This window comes from Sceloporus undulatus, chromosome 9 (assembly GCF_019175285.1).
Source record: "Sceloporus undulatus isolate JIND9_A2432 ecotype Alabama chromosome 9, SceUnd_v1.1, whole genome shotgun sequence".
NCBI classification, from domain to species: Eukaryota; Metazoa; Chordata; class Lepidosauria; order Squamata; family Phrynosomatidae; genus Sceloporus; species Sceloporus undulatus.
The window spans coordinates 22,970,048-22,992,025 of record NC_056530.1 but is presented as its reverse complement, the minus strand read 5'-3'; the positions used below and the strand labels follow the sequence as shown (position 1 = coordinate 22,992,025).

Below are 21,978 nucleotides of genomic sequence, written 5' to 3'. Positions count from 1 at the left end.
TCAAGAGAGCAAAAGAAACGGGGACTTTTATTGTAAGCAACACAACGCATTATATACAAAGGAGGGAATAACAAGAAAATAAACCTCTCTCTTAACACACATAGACTCAAACACACAACCGCCTCCAAGGTCCTTCTGTACAACAGGGGTCTCAACAGTCCCATGCCAGAGTTGGAGGCCATCTCCTTCTCACGCTCTGTGACCAGTTTTCCTGAACCTTCTGCACCCCCAAGGAACAACAGACCCAGTAGCTGCAGCTGCTAAGGCAGGTAAAAGTTCTCCCCAGGTGTCCTTGCCCTGGGCTCAGTCACTGTCGCTGCCTTCTTCACTGGACTCTGACGGGGCCTCACTAGCGCTGGCCTCGCCTTCTTCTTCCTCCTCCTCATCTTCATGGTTAGAGCGATCACTGCCACTGAGGAAGGGGCTACCACTGCCCTGGCGCTGTTGCCGCCGGCTGCTGCCCCCACCATCCTCTTCTTCCTCCTCTTCCTCCTCCTCCTCTTCACTGCCGCTCTCCTCTTCCTCCTCGTCTCCCTCAGCCCTCCGGCCCTCCTGCTCAGAGTCCTCGTCGTCATCGCTGCCAAAGATCTCCTCCTGGTCTCGGGCCGCCCGCTCATCCTCTTCGCTCTCCTCAGCCACTGCGCCCTCCGCCTCGCTGACCTCCGCCTCGCTCTCGCTGGCCGAGCGGCCCTCCTCTTCCTCCTCTGCTTCGCTGGCCTCTTTCTCGCTCTCGCTGCCTTTCTCCGGCTCTTCTTCTTCGTCTGAGGAGAGAGACGGACACGGGACAAAGCAACTTGGATGAATAAAATATATTCAAGTATATTTCCATACTGCTTATCAGGGCACTTAAGCACTCTGTAAGTGGTTTACAAGGTGTAAGCTAGTTGCCCTCAACAACTGGAGACCCATTTTAGCGATCTCAGAAGGATGCAAGCCTAAGTCCTTTTGCTTGGATTGAACCCACAACCTTATAGTTTGTGAGTACATGGCTGCAGTCCAGGCATTTAACCACTGCACCACCAGGTCTAAAAACAGACCCTTTAAGAAACCCTTTAAGGCAAGCAATTATAATATCCCACCAAGAATATTTCCGTGGTCTCTGAAGCCCACCCAGACCCCAATCCCCACCATGTGAATCCCTCCATATCCCCAATTAGGAGACCAGTGCCCCCAAGAGGCATAGGTCTCCTCTAAAACAAGCCTGGCAATTCCCAGACACTTTCTTTCAAAAGGAGGACTGCTCTTTAAAATGGATTTTTGATTGTTGTTGTTTGACTGTAGGGATGGGCAAGGTACAGCTTGTACATGCAACTCCAAAGGGCCATCTGTGGACCCCAGGGCCACTCAGGGGGATTCAAGTTTTATGTTTATTACAAAAGAATACTTTATTTGCTCCAAAATGCCTCCAGTAGATGTGTAGGGAGCATTTCCATTACCTTTGGAGGTCTCCTGCCCGGCCTCAATAATGTTTGGTCCCAAAACATCCTCTAGGGGGCATGGGAGACATGTTCAACACATTGCGTTGCCCAATTTTAAGAGGCCTTGCTTTGACACAGGAAATGACTTCTGCTCACATCCGGTTGTTAAAAAGAACCTTTCCCGGGACCAAGATGCTCCCAAAACATAGTGGGAAGACCTCCCTCCCCAGATTCCCTGAAGGTGTTTGGAGCCCCACAGAAAGATCTGTGCTACCTGATCCTTGAGGCTCTTTGCCCAAGTCCATCTCCTCCTCTTCCTCCTCTTCCGGCTCATGGTTCTCCAGCTGAGCTTTGCGGGCTTCCTATGGAGACAAAGAGGAAGCAGGGGTTAGGAGGCATGTGAGGAAGGACAAACCCTGGGTACCTGCTATCTTGCCAAAGGCTCAGCTCCCTCATTTTAATCCACAAAAGAAGGATCACAATGGCAATATGTGGGTCCCAAATTGGGAGAAAGGCGGGATAAAATAAAATAAATACACAGACCAGAGCTGCTACAACTCAGGTCTTCTTGCAGAGTCTGCATTTTGAAACCTGACAGGCCTGAACAGTTTATTTTTGCATCTGGAATTCTCTTCCCTTTACGCTCCCCTATGTCTGGGGTACTGCCCTGTTTAGGGCATCAGGGAGCTCCCACCAGCCTTACCTGTGCCTCCAGCTCCTTCTCATTCATATCCCTGTGCTTCACCACCAGCACAGCGTTGGTACCCGACTGCACCCCAGCCTTGGCCCGGCGTTTACTGAGACGCACCCTGTGACCCAACAGAAGCAGAGGGGGTTAAGACAGAAGGTGTAACCTGCTCCAGCCCCACCAGCTGCCAACCACAGGCCCTCAGCTGCCAACCATGTGCCAAAGAAAGGGTAGCGGCAGAGACACCCTAGAAAGACTCCACTCCTCCCAGTCTATAGGTTTTCTCAGGCCGCATCCCATCCAAAAGAACAGAAAAGGTACAGAACTAGAAACTGGAAATGAGCATTACTGTACTTCCAGTTTTTGCAAAGATAACACTGTGGTGCTGCCCATAGTAGACCAGTACTGCTGACTTGTTAAAAGATGGGAGTGACTTTTAAGGGCACAGAGACGCCCCACAAAAATCTACGAAAAACTAAGGGCCCGAATCTGTCCCCTCTTCACCTTGTCTCCAATTCGTTGTAATAGACACCGTCACCCTCCCGGAAAATGAAGAAGTAGTTCTCCTCATATCCCTTGCTGGCCTTGTTCTTGACATTCCAGTTGTATTCCCGGGCGATCTTATACTCATATCTTGAAGAGAAGAAAGGGAGCGTTGTAAGGTTCAGGAAGGATGAAGCTCTGTGGAATGGATCTCCTTTTATTCAGCCCCACAACCCCCCAGCTTCATCTCCCACTTACACATCCTCAGGGGCATAATCCATCTCCTCCTCTTGGTCACGCTTCCGCTTGCGCATCGTGTCGTCCACTGGCAAGAAGTAGGCCACAAACTGATTCCCTTCCTCATCCATCATCCCCCTGAAGAAGGAAAAGGGAAGAGAGAGAAGGTCTCAGAATTATTATCATCATATTTATATTTGTAGTTTGTCTTTGTCCAGTTACAGACCTCAAGGCAGCTTCCCAAAGAATAAAATCCACAAAATGCAAAAGCTAAAAGGTGATTCAGCTATAAAAAATTAAAACCAGTTAAAAACATAAACTGTAAAAAAACAATAAAAACAGCAAATAGAAAACCCAGTACATTGCACAAGGCCCATCGTGCCTAAATAGTCAGTCCTCAAAGGCCTGTCGGAACCGAAAGCAAGGCTACAGAAAGAGTAGGAATAGAGCCAGTCTAACCTATTTGATGGTAGAGTCTGTACCTGATCATGGCCTGAGACATCATCTCAAGAGCAGCTGCACCGCTGGTGTCTTTTGGCGCTGGATCTGAATCAAAAATGACCTGAGCGCAGGGGTTGATCCACATCTGGGAGGAAGAGGAGGAGAGAAAGGGCAGCTTACACAATCGTCCTAGGATAACCAGTGCCCCTTTACCCAAATCCTCCTTCATCTTGTCTTACCTTGAAGTCAGGGAAGACAGGCATGACCTCCACCGGAGTCACCCGAGGCTTGCTATAGTGCTGAGAGATCTAAGAGAAAGAGTGTGCTATAGTGAGACACAGCTGGTGTGGGCGATTGTGAAGATAAGGCAATATCCCCTCCAGATACTCCTGCCAAAGTCCAGCCCTCTTTCAGACTCCCAAAAGGGGTCCAGCTAAGATGCAAGAAGCCAAAGGGACTTTATTAAGGCCGTTTCACTTCGCACACCTCATGAGAGGACATGTTGTTATTGTTCTTGTTTTGTTCCTTCAAGCAGTTTCCAACTTATGGCAACCCTAAGTCAACCCTATCACGAGGCATTCTTGGCAAGTATTGTTCAGAGGGGGGTTAGACTTTGCTTTCCTCTGAGGCTGAGAGAGTGTGACTTGCCCAAAGTCACCTAGTGGGAATTTGAACCCTGGTCTCCCAGCATCTTAGTCCAAAGCACTCAAATCACTGCACCATGCTGGTTCTCAATGAGGCACTGAAAAAGCTGATAATCCTGGGAAAAATGGAAGGCAGTATGAAAGGAGGAAGACCATAGTACAAGTGAACTGACTTGATCAAGGAAGCCAAGCCTGCTTTGCATTTGCAAGAACAGAGCAGGGCAATGGGTGACCAAGGCATTTGGAGGTCTCTCCTTCATAGGGTTGCCATAGGTCTAAACTAACTTCACAGCATAGACCCTCATAATCTAGAGTGACTATAGGTAAGACATAGTGACCTTGTAGCATCTATTTCTTCTCACTGTGAGCCAGCGAGTTTCCCATTTATTTCTCTTAAAGGCTTAAAGGGTCTAAACAGTGAGATGAAAGCAAGTTTACTTAAAAGAAAGAAAGTAAATTAAGAAGCCAACTCACAGATTTCTGAGCATCCTCAAAGGTCTTTTCAATGGCTGCAATCTGGCTGTCTCTGTCCTTGTAGATCTCCTCCTCTGTGAACTGTTGTTTGACTGAAACACCGATCCTGATGGAGGTGAGGAGGGACAGTTCAGAAAAGAATTATTAATCCCAGTGAAAAAAGGTATTGATGCCCCTTAAATCAGAAATTTGCAGTCAGTTTAAGAGGTCTCTCCAGGGTTTTTGGGTTTTTTTTGCATGAAAATCTATGTCCAGCGCAAACATTCTGAACATCACTGTCTTTCTATGCAGAAAAGCAATAGACAGCTTTTATACATAGATTTATTTTAAGTCTGTAATGCTTCTACTCACTTAACCTCTGGCTTCTCATTGGAGACTCCGTATCGGTTGAACTCTGTGGAGATGTATTCAGTCTTCCTCATCCATGGCACGACTTTGGCATGCTGCTGAGACCTAAGGAAGGGCAAAAGAGAGAGGAATTGGTTTACTTTTATTTGGAAATAAACTTATTTAGAACAAGGTTTTGTTTTTATTTACATTCATCTTCTTTAGAAAAGGAAAAGGAAACAAAGGGGAAGATAAGAAGAACACACCTACATGAAAGCAGAAAGAATGCTGACCAAGTATCACAAACACTCGTTTTTAAATTTGGCATCACAAACATTGGTTTTAAATTTAAAATGATATCCCCTTAATTGAATACTTACATAATATCCCTTTGTATGACATGTCTTTAACTGCACAATTATAGTTAAAAAGATGGGATAGTTAAGGGCTACTTACATCTGCCTCTCTCTCCTGTGGCATTTCCAAATAATGCCAATGCCGGATGTCCACAGTTAGGTATTCATGTTCCTAGCTCTCATGATATCAGCTATTGCCCACAAATACATGCAAGCTGATTCACGCACATGATTTTAACAGGTTGCAAGATTGCTTGGTTCAGAATCATGCCAATTAAGTACTAAAGGAGAGAGGTAAACCACTGATCAACTGCAGCAAAGCGATTGAAGACTAGCAGCCTTCAAGAGGAAAATCACTTAAATGAGAAACAGAGGGAGTCTGTTATGAAAGTGAAGAAGAAAGACTTGCAGAAGACAAGGACGCACAAGAGATCTGGTGCATGCAAATGGAAAGATCTCTTGAGCATAGCATCTTTTCTCACTGGGAAGTGCAATCATCCCCAGGGCAATGTGTGTTTTGAAATCATGGCACAAGCATTACCTCTTGGAACTGGTTGGCGCTTGGATCTCCTCTTCCAGCAATTTTTCATCCGCCGGGTCCAAAAGAACTACAAGAGGCAAAGAAGGCACAGGGCCAGGCAACTGGAGGTTATTACCCCGCATTGACCTCCTTCCTTTCACTTTCCCTCTGTATTGTGAGGATTCTTCTGGCGCAACAGTTACAGGCAGTTTCTCAGCCTCAAACCCCTGGCACACACCATTATGAACTACTACACTCAGGCAGGTCTGCCCAATGCTCTCGCCTTGCCATCTGAGTCTCCTCACCGTTGGGATCGATGCGGTATGTATCAGGGTTGATCAAATCTATGGTGACCCCTAAGTCAGGCTCAGTCAGCAAGTCATGTTTGTGCTGCTTCTCCAGAGAGGTGGCTTTGTACTGAACAAACCTGGAAAGCAATGGCAACAAGGGGACACATCACTCGGCGGAAAACATACAGCCACCAGCTAAAATTCCTTAAAGGTAGCTTGACTAAACAAATACAAAATTAGTGTTTCTGACTGTGTGCAAGTGTGGAACCACCTCTCCGGAGCTGTTCCCCCAACTACTGATCAATCACATAAATGTTTTAACAACTACATTTACTAAATGTGCATCTGAAAAAGAAAAATACAAGTAATTTTTTTCGTTTTGTGCATTAAAGCATTTCCTAAGATGTCAAACAAAACCTCAGTGTTTGTCGCAACGGACTGCCACATCTGTTGGGGGACGGTTGAATTTGTATCGTGTCTTCCCACACAAATGGCAACACCAAAAACTGACCATCACAACTGAAGTAAAATGTGTATGCATATATGTATGTATGTATGTATGTATATGTATATATATATATATCACAATCCTGTACAGTTCAGCACAGTGTAGCCAGTAGGCAAGCAGACCTATACTAGTCTGAGCCATAGAATACCCCAGGTATATAATAGACATATTATCTGAATGATATAATATATGCCCTCTGGAGGGACTTGATAGATCTCAGCACTGATGATGACATTATTTTGCTTCTGGCTACGGCAACAGAGCCAGAGAGTTCACAGAAATGGCAATCCCCAAAAAAGGTCAATTTGCACTTTATTGTACCCTAAATACAAAGGTAGCTGAGCTTCCCTGATATAAGAAAACCCACTCATCCTCTTCCATGGCTGAGAAGTTCCACCTCCTCTTGCCAACCCACCTCCGGACCCTTCTCCTCCTCACCTGTTCTGGTCAAACGGGTATGTGATGAATTTGGGGTCGAAGGGGATGTCAGGCAGACTGTTGCAGTACTTGACTCTGCAAACCACGCCGGATCTGCAGAGAGAAAGGGGAGAGATGGGTCCGCAGCCGCATCCCAAACAGAAGAGGGAACAGTGAGGAATGCAAGGGAGCCTTACCTCTCAGGAAGCGTCCGGTGGGAGTTAGGCCTAGGGAAAATGAGACAAGAGTAATTACGCCACGTGACGGCTATCTATTCCAGCACCTAAGAGCCAGGGAGATGGCAATGCCACGAAAGCAAGAAGGACTGGCATGGGACAAAAGCAAAGAGGTGATGCCACAAGTAAGAGCCGTGTCCTTATTTCGGGGACGGAGAGAGCCTTGGAGTGATCTTCAGCCGCTGGGCTTGACTTCTGCAATCCCTGGAGTCTTCCACATTCCCTTCTTCCAAATATTTGGTGGCAATCTTTTGCCTGGAAGTCCACCAAACCCACAAAAACGTTCCCCCAAAGTACGCTCCCCTTGTCCATGAAACCCAAAAGGTGCAACTCTATGGTCAGTATCTGCCAGAAGGTGATCATAGGCTGCATCCGCACTGGAGAGATAACCCAGTTTGGCACTGTTTTGACTCTTTTCTGGTTCAAGGCTATGGGATTCTGGGAGTTGGAGTATGTTATGAGGTCCAGAGCGGAGCTCCGCTCTGCTCCAGACCCCACAACAAACTCCAACTCCCAGAATCCCATAGCCTTGAACCAGAAAAGAGTTTGAATCCATTCAAGAGTTTGGAGAGGCTGTTAGCAAACTTTGCAGCAACTGAAGGTCCAAAAACAACAACAACAACAGTCCAGTTTGAGACCACTTTCATTCTATGGCTCAATGCTAGGGGATCATGGGAACTGTAGTTCACTGTGGCACCAGAGCTCTCTCTGACAGAGGAGGCTCAATGACTCATAAAAAACTACAGTTCCCAGAATTCCCTAGCACTGAGCCAGGGCAGTTAAAGCCCATCATTTCTTCAGTGCAAATGCAACCTCAAGTGCAAAGCACACCGCAGACCCTGGCTCAGCGCTAGGGAACCGTGGGAATTGTAGTTCACTGTGGCACCAGAGCTCTCTCTAACAGAGGAGGCTCAAAGCCTCACAGAACTACACTTCCCAGCATTCCCCAGTCCAGCACTGAAACGACAGGTTCTCCTCTTTCCCTGGTACCTGTGTCCTGGCTGCTCTTCCCGCTGCGCCTGAGTTTGGATCGTGGGCGCCATGGCGATCGCGAGGAAGCCACAGCGCAGAGGACATGGGGACAATACGTCACTTCCGGTTATAGGCCGCCGCGCCTGCCGGGAAACGTAGTCCTCCCGACCATGGGGCCGGCTGCCACTTCCGGCAGAGGCCCACTCGGATTCTGAGGAGCCACTTCCGGAAAAGGATATAAAGATATATTAATGATATTAATGATCAGTGAGTGCAAAGCATTCTGGGAAGACTCCGGTCGAAAAATTAGGCGTTTTTTAAAAATAATATTTAATATTATTTTATGAATATGTATTATATATATATATATATATATATATAATTAAATATAAATTATTTAATTTTACATTATACTATTTGATTATGATATAATATATATTATTTTATATTATTTTATTATATTTTAATTATATATTTTATTATATTATATGTTATATTAATATCATATTTCATTATATATTATATTAGGATATTATATTTCTAATATATTATTATTATTATTATTATTAAATAAACAGGCTTTTATTTTCAAGGAGACTCCCAGATTAATGTTTTGCCACTCTGTATTTGCGCGGTGCATGTTGGGAAACTGATGTTTTTTTGGCCTCACTACTCGCGCAGTGCATGCCGGGTGCCCTCCTTCCCTCGAACTTAACTTTCGCCTCAGGAGTTGCGCGGTGCATGCTGGGAACTGACGGTCTTTATTGTTTTTCCCTCAGTACTCTCGCAGTGTATGCCGGGTAGCTCCTTCCCCTCACGCTTAGGTACTTTGTTTCTCCCCCTCAGAGGAGTTGTGCGATGCATGCTGGGAACGGACTCCATTTTCCCTCCTCAGTACTCTCGCAGTGCATGCCGGGAGCCGTAGTCCCTCCCCTTGGTCAATTGCTGCGCGGCACGCCGGGAACAGTAGTCCCCTGAGGCCATATGGGTTGCATGAGGTAACATGGCGGCGGCTCAGCAGCAGCAACAGCAGCAGCAGTTGACCCTATTGCAGGCGCAAGTGGGGCCTCCTTCTGCTTCGTCCGCCGCCGCTGGAGCCTCCACCTCGGCTCCTGGCTCTGGCGCTGGAGGGCAAGCGGGGCCGGGACAGGGCACAGCGGTAGCGGCTCCCTTAGCGGTGGGCCAGGCTCCATCTGGGATACAAGTGGCCGCGCAGGCGCAGGATTTCGACCCGGTGCAGCGCTTCCGCCTTTTGCTGCCGCAGCTGAAGGAGAGCCTCCAGGTGAGGGAAGGGGGCGGGGCTTAGAGGCGGAAAGAGGGTCACGTGGTCCGTTCCCATGGCGATGCGGCCTAGAAAAAGGCCTCAGTTTCAAAGCCCTCGAGTTTGTACTACTATTATTAAGCTTGATTGATGTAGCACTGTACATTTACACAGCGCTGTACATACATGCAATTCTAAGCCAGGAGAAGCATTTATGCGCTATATAGTTATATTTATTTCCCTCATTTTTTTTGCCAAAATGGATCTCAAAGTGGCTTAAAAACATACAGAACGACATATCCCAGGATTCCATAGCACTGATCCTTGTGAAGTCTACATTGTAGAAACAATGCAGTAGTTTGACCCCGCTTTAACTGACATGGCTCCATCCTGTCGAATCCTGGGATTTGTAGTTTTGTGGTGGCCCCAGAGCTCTGTGACATTGAAGACTAAATATCTCGTTGTTGTTGTTGTTGTTGTTGTTGTTATTATGTAAATCCCACTTTTTTGCCAAGTTGGAATACAAAGTGGCTCACAGTTTTTCTAAAAAAATGCAATTAAAAACATCCAGAATGACATATCCCAAGATTTCATTCGAAACATATCCCAGGATTCCATAGCAACTACATATCCCAGGGTTCCATAGCATTGAGCCTTGTGAAGCCTACATTATAGAAACTAGGCAGTTTCACCCCATTTTAACTGACATGGCTCCATCCTGTGGAATCCTGGGATCTGTAGTTTTGAGAGGCGCCAGCACTTGGTAGAGAAGGCTAGAGATCTTGTTAAAACTACAAATCCCAGGGTTCCCCAGGAAGGAGCTACAGCTCTTAAAGTGGTGTCAAACCCACCCTTTAGTCTCCTGAATATTTTGAATTAAGAGATGTTAAATATAATAATCCAGATTACTATAAAGTTTGAGGACACCTCTCTTGGGTTACGTCTTTTGGGGGCTGCGAGTCCCAGAATCTCCCAGTTTGCAAAGTTTTAAAAATGTTTTCTCTGTCTTGGCAGCCGCCTGGGGTCCTTTCCAGGGAGAAAGGCGGCTTAGAAATGAAATCAATAAATGAAACAATAAATAAAATAAAGATCCTCCGCCGGCCGCTTCTTTTCCTGCTCTTCGTCTCTTCCTCCTTTTTCTCTCTCCGTTCCTCCCGATTCTTCCAAATTTTGCAAACCTGTGGCTGTTTGTTTGTTTGTTTAAAATAGCTTTTGCCAAGTCAGGCTGTTTTATTTTTAATGCTACTATATATATCTGTGATGGAGCAGAACCAGGCAGCTGACTCCTTCTGCAAGAACGAAGTGTCCGCCTTGAGCCAAATGTACCAAATGCTGAATTTCGATGACTTTTGAGCCGAGCAGCGGAAGCTTCCAGAATGGATGCTTCCCCACCAGGGCTGCCTCCAGTGCTTCTGGTAAATGATTCACTGCATCCGGAGGCATGGAAAGGGGGGCAGTTTACTATTAGGAGTATCAGAAACATTGAGTGGAAACACAGAACGTGGACCTTGCCCTCTGGCTTGCCTTCTCATAACCCCAGAACAACATCTCATCATCATCATCACCATCTTCTCTCTTTCTTCTTTTCCTCGCAGGATCAAAAGTCAACCATAGCGTTGGCGTTGTCTGTGAATTTTCTGTGCTCAAAGGTTCCTGGAAATCAGGCTGCTTTTTCTGGAATCCCTACAGATGGGAACCTAAAGTTCTTTGGACATTAGAGATTTTCATACAGGGGACGAAACGTCCTTGTCCCGTCCTTTCCCCGACCTCATAGCGTGATCACGAGAAGATTTTCGTACAACGTCTCACTTATCCCATCCGGAAAGTGTGATTGAGCACAATTGTGACTTTCAAACAACGCCACGCAGATCCCGTCATCGAAGTGGCATTGCCCGGCATTTTGCATTAACAGGAGTTTGCGTTAATGCAACAACAGGACAGTAGCGCTGCGGTCTGAAAGCAACTTTAGTGCTCAGTTGTATAGCTTTCCTCTTTAGGATTTTGGCTAGTTCTTCCATAGCCTCCCTTCCCATTCCTAGTCTTCTGACTTCTTGACTGCAGTCGTATGAGAAATCTTTAACTGTTTCGATTTCCTGGTTACCTGGGTTGAGCTTCTGCATCCACTCCATGGTGTTTTATTGTTGCTTTCCTTATATTCACCATTGCACTTTTGTCTTTGACCTTCCTTAGTAATTGTTCCAAGTCTGTGATGCTTTCCGGTGAGAATTGTGTGTCCTTCCATAAATTGCTGAAATACAGCTCCTGATATTCCTCACCATTTCCTCTGATGGCTAGGACTGATAGGGCTTGTAATCCAGCAACTCAAAAGATACAGGTTTCTCACTCCCAGCCAGAACACAGCTTGAATACTGGGACCTACTGGAGACTGTAGTTTTGTGAGACGTTTAGCCTTCTTTGTCAGAGAGCTCTGGTGCTACAACAAACTACAGATCCCGGGATTCATTTGCTCTGTGATTCAGTCATAGTGCTATGGCTGTGTGGTGTGAAAAGGGCCTAGGGTTGTGGAGGGCTGGTCAAAAGCTTCAATTTTGTAATGGAATATAATCCTCTTCTCTCTTTTTTCCAGAACCTGATGAAAGTAGCTGCTCAGAACTTTGTGCAGAACACAAACATCGACAGTGGCCAGTGAGTCTGCGTTTTATTCAAATATCATCCCTTCCACACCATTTTGCATTTTCCAGCTTCTGTATAAACTGTATAAACACCCCAAATAAAAACCTCTCCTCTCTCCCGTTTCAGAAAAAGCAACGATGGCCCTGTTCAGAGAGTGGACAAGAGCCTAGAAGAATTCTATGCCTTGTGTGACCAGCTAGAACTCTGCCTGGTGAGCATCCCTGGATAGCATCATCATTTGGAAGGGAATCCAAAGGCTATCTGGTTCAGCCTCTTGTCAGGATGGACTATCTAATGCAATACTTGCCTATTAACAGTCAATTTCAGCCTTTGGGGCTTTGGGGAGCTGAAGTCCTAAACACTGGGAGGACTAGTGTTTGGGAATCACAGTCTAGTTTATCCCTGACTAGTGGGTGAGAAGGCAAAGGGTAGGGTAAATCTGTTCCTGTTGAACCCTGATGGGCCTTTTCCCAGAAGCGGGTGCAGAGGGGCATAGGGACAACTAGCTGCTCCCCATCGGAAACAGTTAGTTAGACACTACCTCAAGTTTCTAGTCCTCAGCCCTATCCAGCAAAGGTGGTTCTTCTATTCTCACCTCCCTGTTCCTTCTCCCTCCTTGTCTCCGCAGCGCCTAGCCTACGAGTGCCTCTCCCAGAGTTTCGACAGCGCCAAGCACTCCCCGACCCTCGTCCCAACGGCCACCAAGCCGGACGCGGTCCAGACAGAGAGCCTTCCCTACACCCAGTACCTCAGCATGATCAAGTCCCAGATCTCATGTGCCAAGGATATCCACAACGCCCTCCTCGAGTGCTCCAACAAGATCACCGGCAAAGTGCCCTCCCAGGGGGTGCTGTAACCAGAGGTGCCAACCAAGCCCATGGCTTCTGGCTTAGAACTCACTGGGCCTGTCTGCTGGAGCCCAGGAGAGGGTGGCACAGCCAACGCGAACTGGGTGCAGAGCTTCTTAGTCTGGCTCCTGCATCTGCCCTTGGTTTCTTTCCCCTTTTTGTTTGACTGGGATTCACCAAGCTGTTTCCTATTTTGGGTTTTTTTTTTCAGTCTAGGTTGCTAGCCCTATTGTTCACGCTCCTGTTTGTGTACCGCAGGGTTGAGGGAAGTGTGACCCATGTGCCACATGTGGGCTGCTAACACCACCCTTGAGATCTGTACACTGCACAGGGTTTGGAGTTGTTTGGTTACAGGTTGGTTTTGTGAACTGCAGAGAAGGCTTTATGGAGTTTTGAAGGGCACAAGCTCCCTCTTGGATTTACCTGGCTGTTCTCAATCCACCATTTCAGATTTGTGGATGGACCTTAAGGAACATCTCATAATAGGAGCAACCACCCACTGTTAGTAACTGTTCCTCTGGCTATGTGTTTTTATCATTCCATCAGCTGTTTGGTTTGCACTCCTTCCAGACAAAGTGGGTCTGGAAACAGACTTTGCAAAGTTCCCTCAAGCATCCCTCCCAGAAGGAATCACTGTGAAGGGAGATTTCCCCCCAGACCCCCTTGACATTTTTCACCTTGACTTCCATGTAAGTCAAGGTAACTTGGGGGCCAATTGCCAACTGTCGCATCCTTGTGCACATACACCAAACTTCACCTGAAGCCCAAATGCCATGGTTTTCCTCTGCAGTCCCTCTCAAAATAGTGACGGATGTGATGCCACATCACTTCTTCTCATCATTTTGAGAAGGCCTATAGAGGCAAAATGGAGATACTTGGGACAGGTCTGCAGTGCTTGTGAGGGTATTGTCATGTGTTGTCATGCGTTTGTGTGGTTTAGTGGTAAAAGCTGCCTGAAAATCACACCTTTAAAAAAAATAGAACGGCCTATTGGAACTGGTGAGGGACTTTAGGAACCCCAAATTAGGGTCTAGGGACTGCATGTGCCAGCAGGCAGAGCTTTGTCCATCCCTGATGTGGGTCTTTGTTTATGTACAAGTGTGTGATGTTACCTTTTTCTGTCATTGGATAAATATCTCTGGAAATCAGATATCCTGGGCCTGGATATAAAATGCCTAAGTCTGTACTTTCCCTTCTTAATGTGTGTTCAGAAGAAAGCATGTCAGTATCACAGAATGTGTCCCAGGGATCTTGGTTCAAGTTGGACATGCTCCTCCAAACTCTCTTTGTTGTACTGGGAATGAATTCTGCTCTTAATGGGTTTTCTTGTGGTCCCAAAGCAAACCCTCCTGTCTGGGGACTTAACATCTTACAACTCAAGAGACCTTAAAGGTCTCTTTCACAGTACACCATTTTGAGACCCTTTTGAATGTCATGGCAGCATCCAGTGAACTCCTGGGATTTGCCATTTGATGGAGGTATTTAGAATTCACCACCAGAGAGCTCTGTGCCCTCAACAAGCTATGAATCCCATGAAGCCACCGTGCCAGTTCTCAAAATGCTGTAACGGTGTGGTTTGAAAGGGTTTGGGAATTGTGATCCCTTAAAAACCACCCAAGAGAGTCCCTTTTCAGAGAAAGGAACCTGAGAGCTGGACTGTAACGTTGATATTCGCCCTGCCTGACCCCCGCCCCACGCTTTCTCTTTGTGGGTGGGTACCTCCTTCCCTATTTCTTGCGGGTTTCACTACCGTTTTTTTGTGAGAACTCAGAGAATAGGGCAGCACCAAGCGGGAGGAAATGTGTCATTCTCTATAGGGAAGGATCAACACGTCCCTTGTTCTCTGAACTCCCATTGTGCAAGAATTTTCTCATAGCAACCACCTTCGTTTCTTTGTTAGCATGAGTATGTGTATATATATGTTTGAATTTTCTTAAGTGTTCTTTTCAAAATCAGTTTTCTTATCTAACCGGCCTCTTGTTGACTCAGACGAAGGAGTTTCTTGGGTTTGTACGGCGACTTATCCGGAGGGTGGCTTTTGATTTATTTCCCTCCCAAATAAAAACTGAAATAACACCTCTGACCATCCCCAGTGCGCCATCGCTCTGCGATACATGGATTCTTCTGCTGCATGTGGATGAACACTTGTTTATTTTATTGTTCCCAAACTTTGGTCTTCCAGATGTTTGGGACTTCAGCTCCCAGAATTCCTGACTATTGGCCAAGCTGGCTGGGGCTTCTAGGAGCTGAAGTCCCAAACACCTGGAGGACTAAAGTTTGGGAATCACTGCTGGGCATTTGACACAAAGCTAACAGCTTATATAGTTTTGGGTGAGTTTTTCGGGCTATGAGGCCGTGTCCTAGAAGAGTTTATTCCTGACGTTTCGCCAGCAGCTGTGGCTGGCATCTTCAGAGAAGATGGAGAAACATCAGGAATAAACTCTTCTAGAATATTGGCCACATAGCTTGAATATTTTAAAAAGCAGCTGAAAAGTGGGATGATGGAGGATGATGAATGAAAATCAGGACAGTTCAACATCCCTTCCAAATTGGGACAGTTGCAGGAGATATGAGAGGCTTTAAAAGTCTGGGCAGCTTAGAAAGAAACAGGCCCATCCCACCCGCTTCCAGCAAAACTTGGCCCAATCCATCACAAGTGCCTCTGTGGTTTCTTTGGCTTGCCAAGAAAAGGACAAGGCTGGCTTCTGTTTCCCTTGCCCACGCTTGTGCACCTGGTTCCTCCGCAAACTCCACATGGGAGCTTTTATATATATATAAATTTTTCCAAGAAGCAGAGAGGAAGAAAGGGACATCCAGTTCTCTGTAGTAGGACTTGTGGCCGGAAAAGCACCGTTGCATCACAGCAGCCCGGTGTGTGCCTCTCCCCCCCAATCTCTCTTCCCTAGATTTTGTATTTTTTTTACAATCCAGCAGCTCAATCCTGGAAAAAACCAGCAGCCTCTTGGTACCTTCTCCCTTGCTTGCAGTCATGTCTCAAGGCCTTTCTCCCCACCCTGCTTTTGGGAGGAAGAAGGGGGCAGAGAAAACCACAGTGGCCCAGAGAGAACAGCTTGTCCCAAGTTGTTTTGGCTGCACCTCTTTCCTCTCTTTTTGGCGCTGGGAGCCAGAGAGGGAGGGAGAGGGTGAGATATTGGAAAAAGGCAATTCCTGCCAAACCGCAGGCCTCGAGAAAAGGGAAAAAAAGATCCCCGTTTGGCATTCCCAAAGGGGCTCATTCCCCCAAGGATGGCCAAAGGTGGATTCCAAGAATGACACATCACCGCTTTGCTTTGAGCTCAGGAGTCAAACCATGTTGCAAAGCACTGGTCTGTTTGGACAGCATCAAGCTTATTTATGTTGTGTGCCTTCGAGCCATTTTTGACTTCTGGCGACCCTAAGGCAAACCTATCCTGGGGTTTTCTTGGCAAGGTTTGTTTGGACGAGGTTTGCTATTGCTTTCTTCTGAGTGCAAACTGTTTTTGCAGGAATTGGAGTAGGCTGAGGACAAAGCCAGAGGAGGAGAGACAGACCAGGGCAATTTAAAAGCAACTGTAAAAGTGGGATGATAGAGGATTATTCTAGACTGTCTCTACTAAAGTGGGGACCATATATCTTCAGCACTTTTGATTTGTTGTTGTTGTGTGTCTTCCAAGTCATTTCCAACTTATGGTGACTCTAAAGCAAACCTATCATGGGGTTTTCTTGGCCAGATTTGTTCAGAGGAGGTTTGCCATTGCCTTTCCCTGAGGCTGAGAGAGTGTGACTTGACCAAGGGCACCCAGTGGGTTTCATGGGCAAGTTGGGATTCAAACCTATACACACACACACTCCATGGGTTTTTAATTTCCCAGTTCCCTAATTCAAAGCATTGCTCCAGCAGATAAGGAAGCCAAGGGCAAACATTGTCCCTGAGTGTCTATCTGCAAAAACAAAAATTTCCAAGTGGTTTATCAGACTCTTTGGCTTTATGCGCAGGTGCCTGCATTTCTCCAAGAAACTCCAGCTGCCGCTGCTGCCGCCACCCGAACCCAGCTCTTGGAAAGTAACAATCCTGTCATTGTTTAATCCAGGGATGAATCAAAACCCAAGACAAGGTCCTGTGTGTAAAGCATCTGCCAAAAGGTCGACTCACTTCTCAGCTCCCAAGGGAAAAAGCTAGCATTAAACAGAAAGCAGAGTATTTTGTTCACCAAGCTCAGGAAAGTCCCTTTCTTTGGACTACAGCTCCCATTATCCCCCTCCCTGGCCAGCATGGTGGGAGTTGCAGTCCAAAAAGAAACCTTCTCAATGAAACTTCAGATCCCACCTCTCTTCCTTTTTGGCTTGTCTCACCAGCAAAAGTCTAAGGGCCTGGAAATTGGCCTCAGTTCACATGCTCAGAGGCACTCTCCTTTTACTATGGCACAGATTTCAGTCCCACACAGGACAGGGTGACCACATGTCCTCCTTTTCCAGGACAGATCCTCCATTTCAACCTTCTGCCCAGGAGGAATCCCAGCATGTCCTCCATTCAGAGCATGGCTAAGAAGCATGCATTGATATTTCTATGAGCACTTTTTTTAGCTTTTGTTTGGGAATCTATATTTTTCATGAATGTCCTATATTTTGCAGTGCCTTGTCCTCCTTTGTGGTTAGGACCTCTGGTCGCCGGAACATCCCAAGATTCCTTCAGAACTGAAACTTCTGGGAGTGCATCTGCACTGTAGAAATAATGCAGTTCGATGCCACTTTAAGGGCTGTAGGGCTTATGAAATCCTAGCTTTTGTAGGTTTGCAAGGTTGTTGGACTTGTCTGCCAAAGAGTGCTGCTGCCTCACAAAACTACAAATCCCAGGATTTGAAAGGATGGAACTGGGGCAGTTAAAGTGGTGTCAAACTGCGTTATTTCTACGGTGCAGATGCACTTTGGGTTGTTGGTGTGAGGCCACTTTGGTTAATGTTTTGCAGAAAGTGAAGGTCTGAAGTCCAGCTATGCACCCTTCATTTGCAAATCTCCTTTTTGGCCTGATGGGGGCACACTTTTCCCTGTCTTCTAGTACTAGATTGAACCTTGGTTTTGCGATCATTAAAGACTGAGGAATGATACCTGTGTGTTTCACTTTTAACAGTTACACATTTAAGTTTTCATTTCCTGACTCTCACATCCTCCTCTCTTATGGCAAAGGCACATTCCAGGTTGCAACCAGACACCATGGCATGGTTTGTTGTTGTTGTCGCGTGGCTTCATATCGTTTCCGACTTACGGCGATCGTAAGGCGAACATGCCATGAGGTTTTCCTGGCAAGATTTGTTCAGAGGAGGTTTGCCATTGCTTTCCTTGGAGGCTGAGAGAATGTGACTTGTCCAGGGTCACCTAGTAGGTTTCATGGCTAAGCTGGGATTTGAACCCTGGTCTCCAGAGCCATAGTCCAACACTCAAACCACTACATGACATGGTTATTTTAATGTCATTTATTTAAAGCACTCATTGACCATTCTTAGACCTATGCCTCCCAAATTGATCAATGCTCTCCCAGCCTGATGATGCCCTCCAACATTTCACAGATGAGAACCATAGAATCATAGGACACATGTGGCCATCGGACACGTTGTTGTTGTTGTTGTTGTTGTTATTATACTATTTTCTTATATCCCACCGTTCTCCCAATATAGGGACCCAAGGCTGTGAACGACAACATGGGAGTGCGGTCAAGATGGAGAAGATTATCAGTGAGGAAGAAGACACAGGACAGCTGAGGTTGCAGCGGTTTGTTGTTGCCTGCATCTACTGGGAAGGATAAGAATTTGCTCCTCCACTCTTCATGAGTTAATGGAGCACAAACCACTTTTGCACCTTGAACCCTCTTTGTAGCAGTTGAAGTAAGTTGAGGATAAAGGGGGGAAGTGGGAGAGAGAAACAGAGACATTTTCAAAGCGGCTTCAATCGCTTTCCCAATCCCACTCCTCCAAAATGCGCATTAAAATCCAGCCAACTGCACTAAGAGATGGAGTCCTGCAAGCATGGATGAGCAGGATGATAGAAGATGCAGTGGCATTGCTAGGGTTGGTACAACCCCAGTGTGGTAACTCACATAGAGCATCTCTTCTAAGGCTGATGTGGGAGATAGGCAATTGTTTCCCACCAATGTGTTTTTCTCATTAAGGTTGCATCCACACTGCTGAAATAATCCACTCTGGCACCACTTCAACTGCCATGGCTCCATGTTATGGGATTCTGGGAATTGTGGTTTGTTATGGAACAGGGCAAAAGGTTCAAGCCCCTGATCATCTATGTAAACCCATTGGGTAACCTTGGGCATGTCACACTCTCTCATCCTTTGAGGAAGGCAGTGGCAAACCTCCTCTGAACAAATCTTGCCAAGGAAACCCTATAATAGAGTTGGAACTGACTTGGAGGCAAACAACAAGAACAACCACAACCACCTTTGGAGACCCGGGTTCGATTTCCCTCTCGGCCATGAAACCCTCTGGGTGGCCTTTGGCATGTCACACTTTCTCAGCCTTTGGGAAAGGCAATGGCAGACCTCCTCTGAACAAATCTTGCCGGGGAAACTCCATGATACATTCATCTTTGGTTACCATTAAGTCGGAAACGACTTGAAGGCACACAACAAGAACAACAACATTAAAACAAAACTATTATTTTCTTCTTTTTTAAAGGGAGATTTTGCAAAAAGCAAACCCACATTGCTCATTCACGTACGCAGGGCATGATGAGCCACAACTTTGTCAGAACTGGAAAGGGCCGCTTTAGTTTTTATTATTAGACGCCAGTACTATTATTACTAATTGCTTGTTATTTAAAAATCTCTAATTGCCATTGTGACTGCGGTTACATAACAAGGGCATTGAGTTTAGATTAATAAGCCGCTCGGTCCCTGTTTCTCCCACGCTGAGACATCCTGCAAGGAGAGCGCTTCGTCAGCCCAGGCTTTTCTTCCTTTTGCGAATCAGGAAACACAGGAGGGGAAAGAACCCGTCGGCCTTGCATTGCCGCCGGTGTCCTCTTTGCTTACGGGAACCTCGGTTGGGTAAAAAACAAAAACCCAGCCAGGCTTTTATTGCATTGCATTGCAACAGAAAAAAGCAAAACAGAACACCCATATAGTTAGGCCTCTGGCCATGTGCAGAGTGCCAGGGAATAGCCAAGAGATGTTCTAGACCTGCCTTCTTAAAACATTATTTCGGAGGTGCAAGGATTGTTGTTGCTAGCCTTCAAGTCCTTGCTGACTTATGGCAACCTTAAGGTGACCATATCATGAGGTTTTCTGGGGCTGAGAGTGTGTGACTTGATGATGATGATGATTATTATACAGTACTTAAAGTGGTGTCAAACCTGGATTATTTCTACAGTGTAGATGCACCCTTAGCCACGCCGGCTGAAAGATTCTGGTATTTGTAGTCCAAAGAAAAATATACGTCTCAACGTTTGACGCACAGGCATTTGTTGAAGCGGAACGGGAAGACTTTTCCATCTGTTGGAATATGCTTTTAATGAATAAAACAAGCAGCAGAATTGGTTTAAGAGAATCATTGTTGAACTTTTAATAAACTATATGACAGATAGATTAAGTAATTAATTGACTGATTATTTGAGTGGGTACAAAAGTAGAAATCATTATTGTGTAAGGGTGCATTCTTGATTGATGAACTGGATAATCAATTAACAAATTATTAGATTGTGTCTAGAATTGAAATTGCCCACAAGCATTTCAGTCCATTTTGGACTGAATCAAGACCTTCTTCCCCAATTCACCCTGCTGCTAAAATCCAGAAATGTTTAACAGCTAAGCCTATGCACCTGCTTTGTGTTCAAGAGCACAGCTCCAGCACCTGGTATCCCTGAGCATGTGCAAAGTGCTTTTCCTCTCACTTCTTAGGAACCACCCAAACCATCAGGTGCCAGGAAAGGGCGCGACTTCCAGGAAGGCACGGGTCTCTTGTTTTGGAAACCATCTTCCTCCTTATCAGCTGCCTTGATTTTGTCCTTCCTCTGTTTTTACACTAAACCAAAACTACCTATTTTGCAAATCCTGGCCTGCAGAAGAAGCAAAACAGCGTGTGACGTCTGTGATGGGATCTCTGCTTATGACTCACCCGCACACCCCAGTCCTGGACTCGGCACCTTCCCCAGGTTTGCCGGGCTTTGTTTGGTTCTTGAGAAGTGTGGAAATGAGTCAACACCTCCCCGCGACAAAAACACACACATGTACTCACAACCCCATTGCTGTCTCAGCAAGAACGTGACTTGTCGGCAACGAACACGTTTCGCCCATGGATTTTCCCTCCTGGCGAGGGCAAATCCATGCACAACGTTTCTCATAAGTGTCTGGAAATCAGGCTTTGGAGAATGGAGCAGAAATCAAAAGATAAGCTGGAGGCTGGTAGAAGGTGTTGGTGTTGGAGAGAATGTGTGGCACAGTGGTTTGAGTGTTGGACTACGGCTCTGGAGGCCAGGGTTCGAATCCCCGCTTGGCCAAGAAACCCAATGGGTGACCTTAGACAAGTCACCGCTCTGGTCCCCACAACAAACTCCAACTCCCAGAATTCCATAGCCTTGAGCCAGAAAGAGTTAAAGCCGTGCCAAACCGGGTTATTTCTCCAGTGAGGATGCAGCCACAGAAGCTGCCAGCCATTTTCTGAGCCTGCTTTTGACCCTTCCATGTGGCTCCCAGAAGTGATGCGCAGTGGCAGCTTCCCACGCCTGCAGCCCACCCGGCTGGGAAAACACCACAGCTGCCGAAATAGGGATGGTCTGGGCCTGGCTCTTGAGACACATTTGGGGCCCTGACTCATCCCATCCGGCTCGACTGGGGGCTGAGGCCGTGACAGAGCAGCTCAGGAAACCCTCCCAGGGGCTCTTCGGGTGCATCGTTACATATGTTTTGATGGAAACCAAAACCTAAGCAGTGGGAGGTAATGGCAAACGTGTCTGTTTCTGTGCATTTGTGCCTAACTGTGTGAGCACCTTCTTTGTGATGGGAAGCCTCTCTTGAACTCGGCTTCAAAGAGAAAACCATATAGAAGGGTTGGAAGAGCCCACAAGGGCATGCCAGTCCAACACCCCGCCATGCAAGAATAAGGAGTTGGCCATCTCAGAGCCCATGGAGCTTGTTTCCTCGTTTGTATGTGGCACAGCAATGTGCCATTCTCCAAGCCTTTGCATAGGCTCTCCTGTGACAGTGTGTGTGGCAAACCTTGTTCCACTTCAGCTACAGGGCCCCA

The 21,978-nt window shown here is 46.5% G+C and overlaps 2 protein-coding genes across 2 annotated transcripts; one reads left to right on the top strand and one right to left on the bottom strand.

The window, feature by feature from the left end:
* PAF1 (PAF1 homolog, Paf1/RNA polymerase II complex component) lies at window positions 1–8,231 on the bottom strand. The gene is made up of 14 exons (XM_042440640.1): window positions 8,030–8,231; window positions 7,001–7,030; window positions 6,825–6,917; window positions 5,894–6,015; window positions 5,610–5,676; window positions 4,737–4,838; window positions 4,386–4,491; window positions 3,507–3,575; window positions 3,309–3,412; window positions 2,848–2,964; window positions 2,611–2,739; window positions 2,122–2,227; window positions 1,693–1,780; window positions 1–761 (listed from the first exon to the last, which is right to left on the bottom strand). The coding sequence occupies exons 1-14, from the start codon at window positions 8,080–8,082 to the stop codon at window positions 304–306; spliced, it is 1,644 nt and encodes a 547-aa protein (XP_042296574.1). The 5' UTR covers window positions 8,083–8,231; the 3' UTR covers window positions 1–303.
* A 349-nt stretch (window positions 8,232–8,580) lies between these two features.
* On the top strand, window positions 8,581–17,836 carry MED29 (mediator complex subunit 29). The gene is made up of 4 exons (XM_042440467.1): window positions 8,581–9,293; window positions 11,860–11,918; window positions 12,033–12,117; window positions 12,535–17,836. Exons 1-4 carry the CDS (start codon window positions 9,015–9,017, stop codon window positions 12,760–12,762), a joined length of 651 nt encoding a protein of 216 aa, XP_042296401.1. The 5' UTR covers window positions 8,581–9,014; the 3' UTR covers window positions 12,763–17,836.
* Window positions 17,837–21,978: the final 4,142 nt, after the last annotated feature.

Bases quoted from the DNA above. Each gene is read 5' to 3' on its own strand.
- PAF1 (XM_042440640.1), bottom strand. From the start codon at position 8,082: ATGGCGCCCACGATCCAAACTCAGGCGCAGCGGGAAGAGCAGCCAGGA. The intron at 1,781-2,121 runs GTAAGGCTGGTG...TTGTCTCCATAG, and splicing joins AGAAGGAGCTGGAGGCACAG to GAAGCCCGCAAAGCTCAGCT. The intron at 762-1,692 runs GTAGCACAGATC...CTCTCTCCTCAG, and splicing joins CAAAGAGCCTCAAGGATCAG to ACGAAGAAGAAGAGCCGGAG.
- MED29 (XM_042440467.1), top strand. From the start codon at position 9,015: ATGGCGGCGGCTCAGCAGCAGCAACAGCAGCAGCAGTTGACCCTATTG. The intron at 9,294-11,859 runs GTGAGGGAAGGG...TCTTTTTTCCAG, and splicing joins AGCTGAAGGAGAGCCTCCAG to AACCTGATGAAAGTAGCTGC. The intron at 11,919-12,032 runs GTGAGTCTGCGT...CTCCCGTTTCAG, and splicing joins ACAAACATCGACAGTGGCCA to AAAAAGCAACGATGGCCCTG.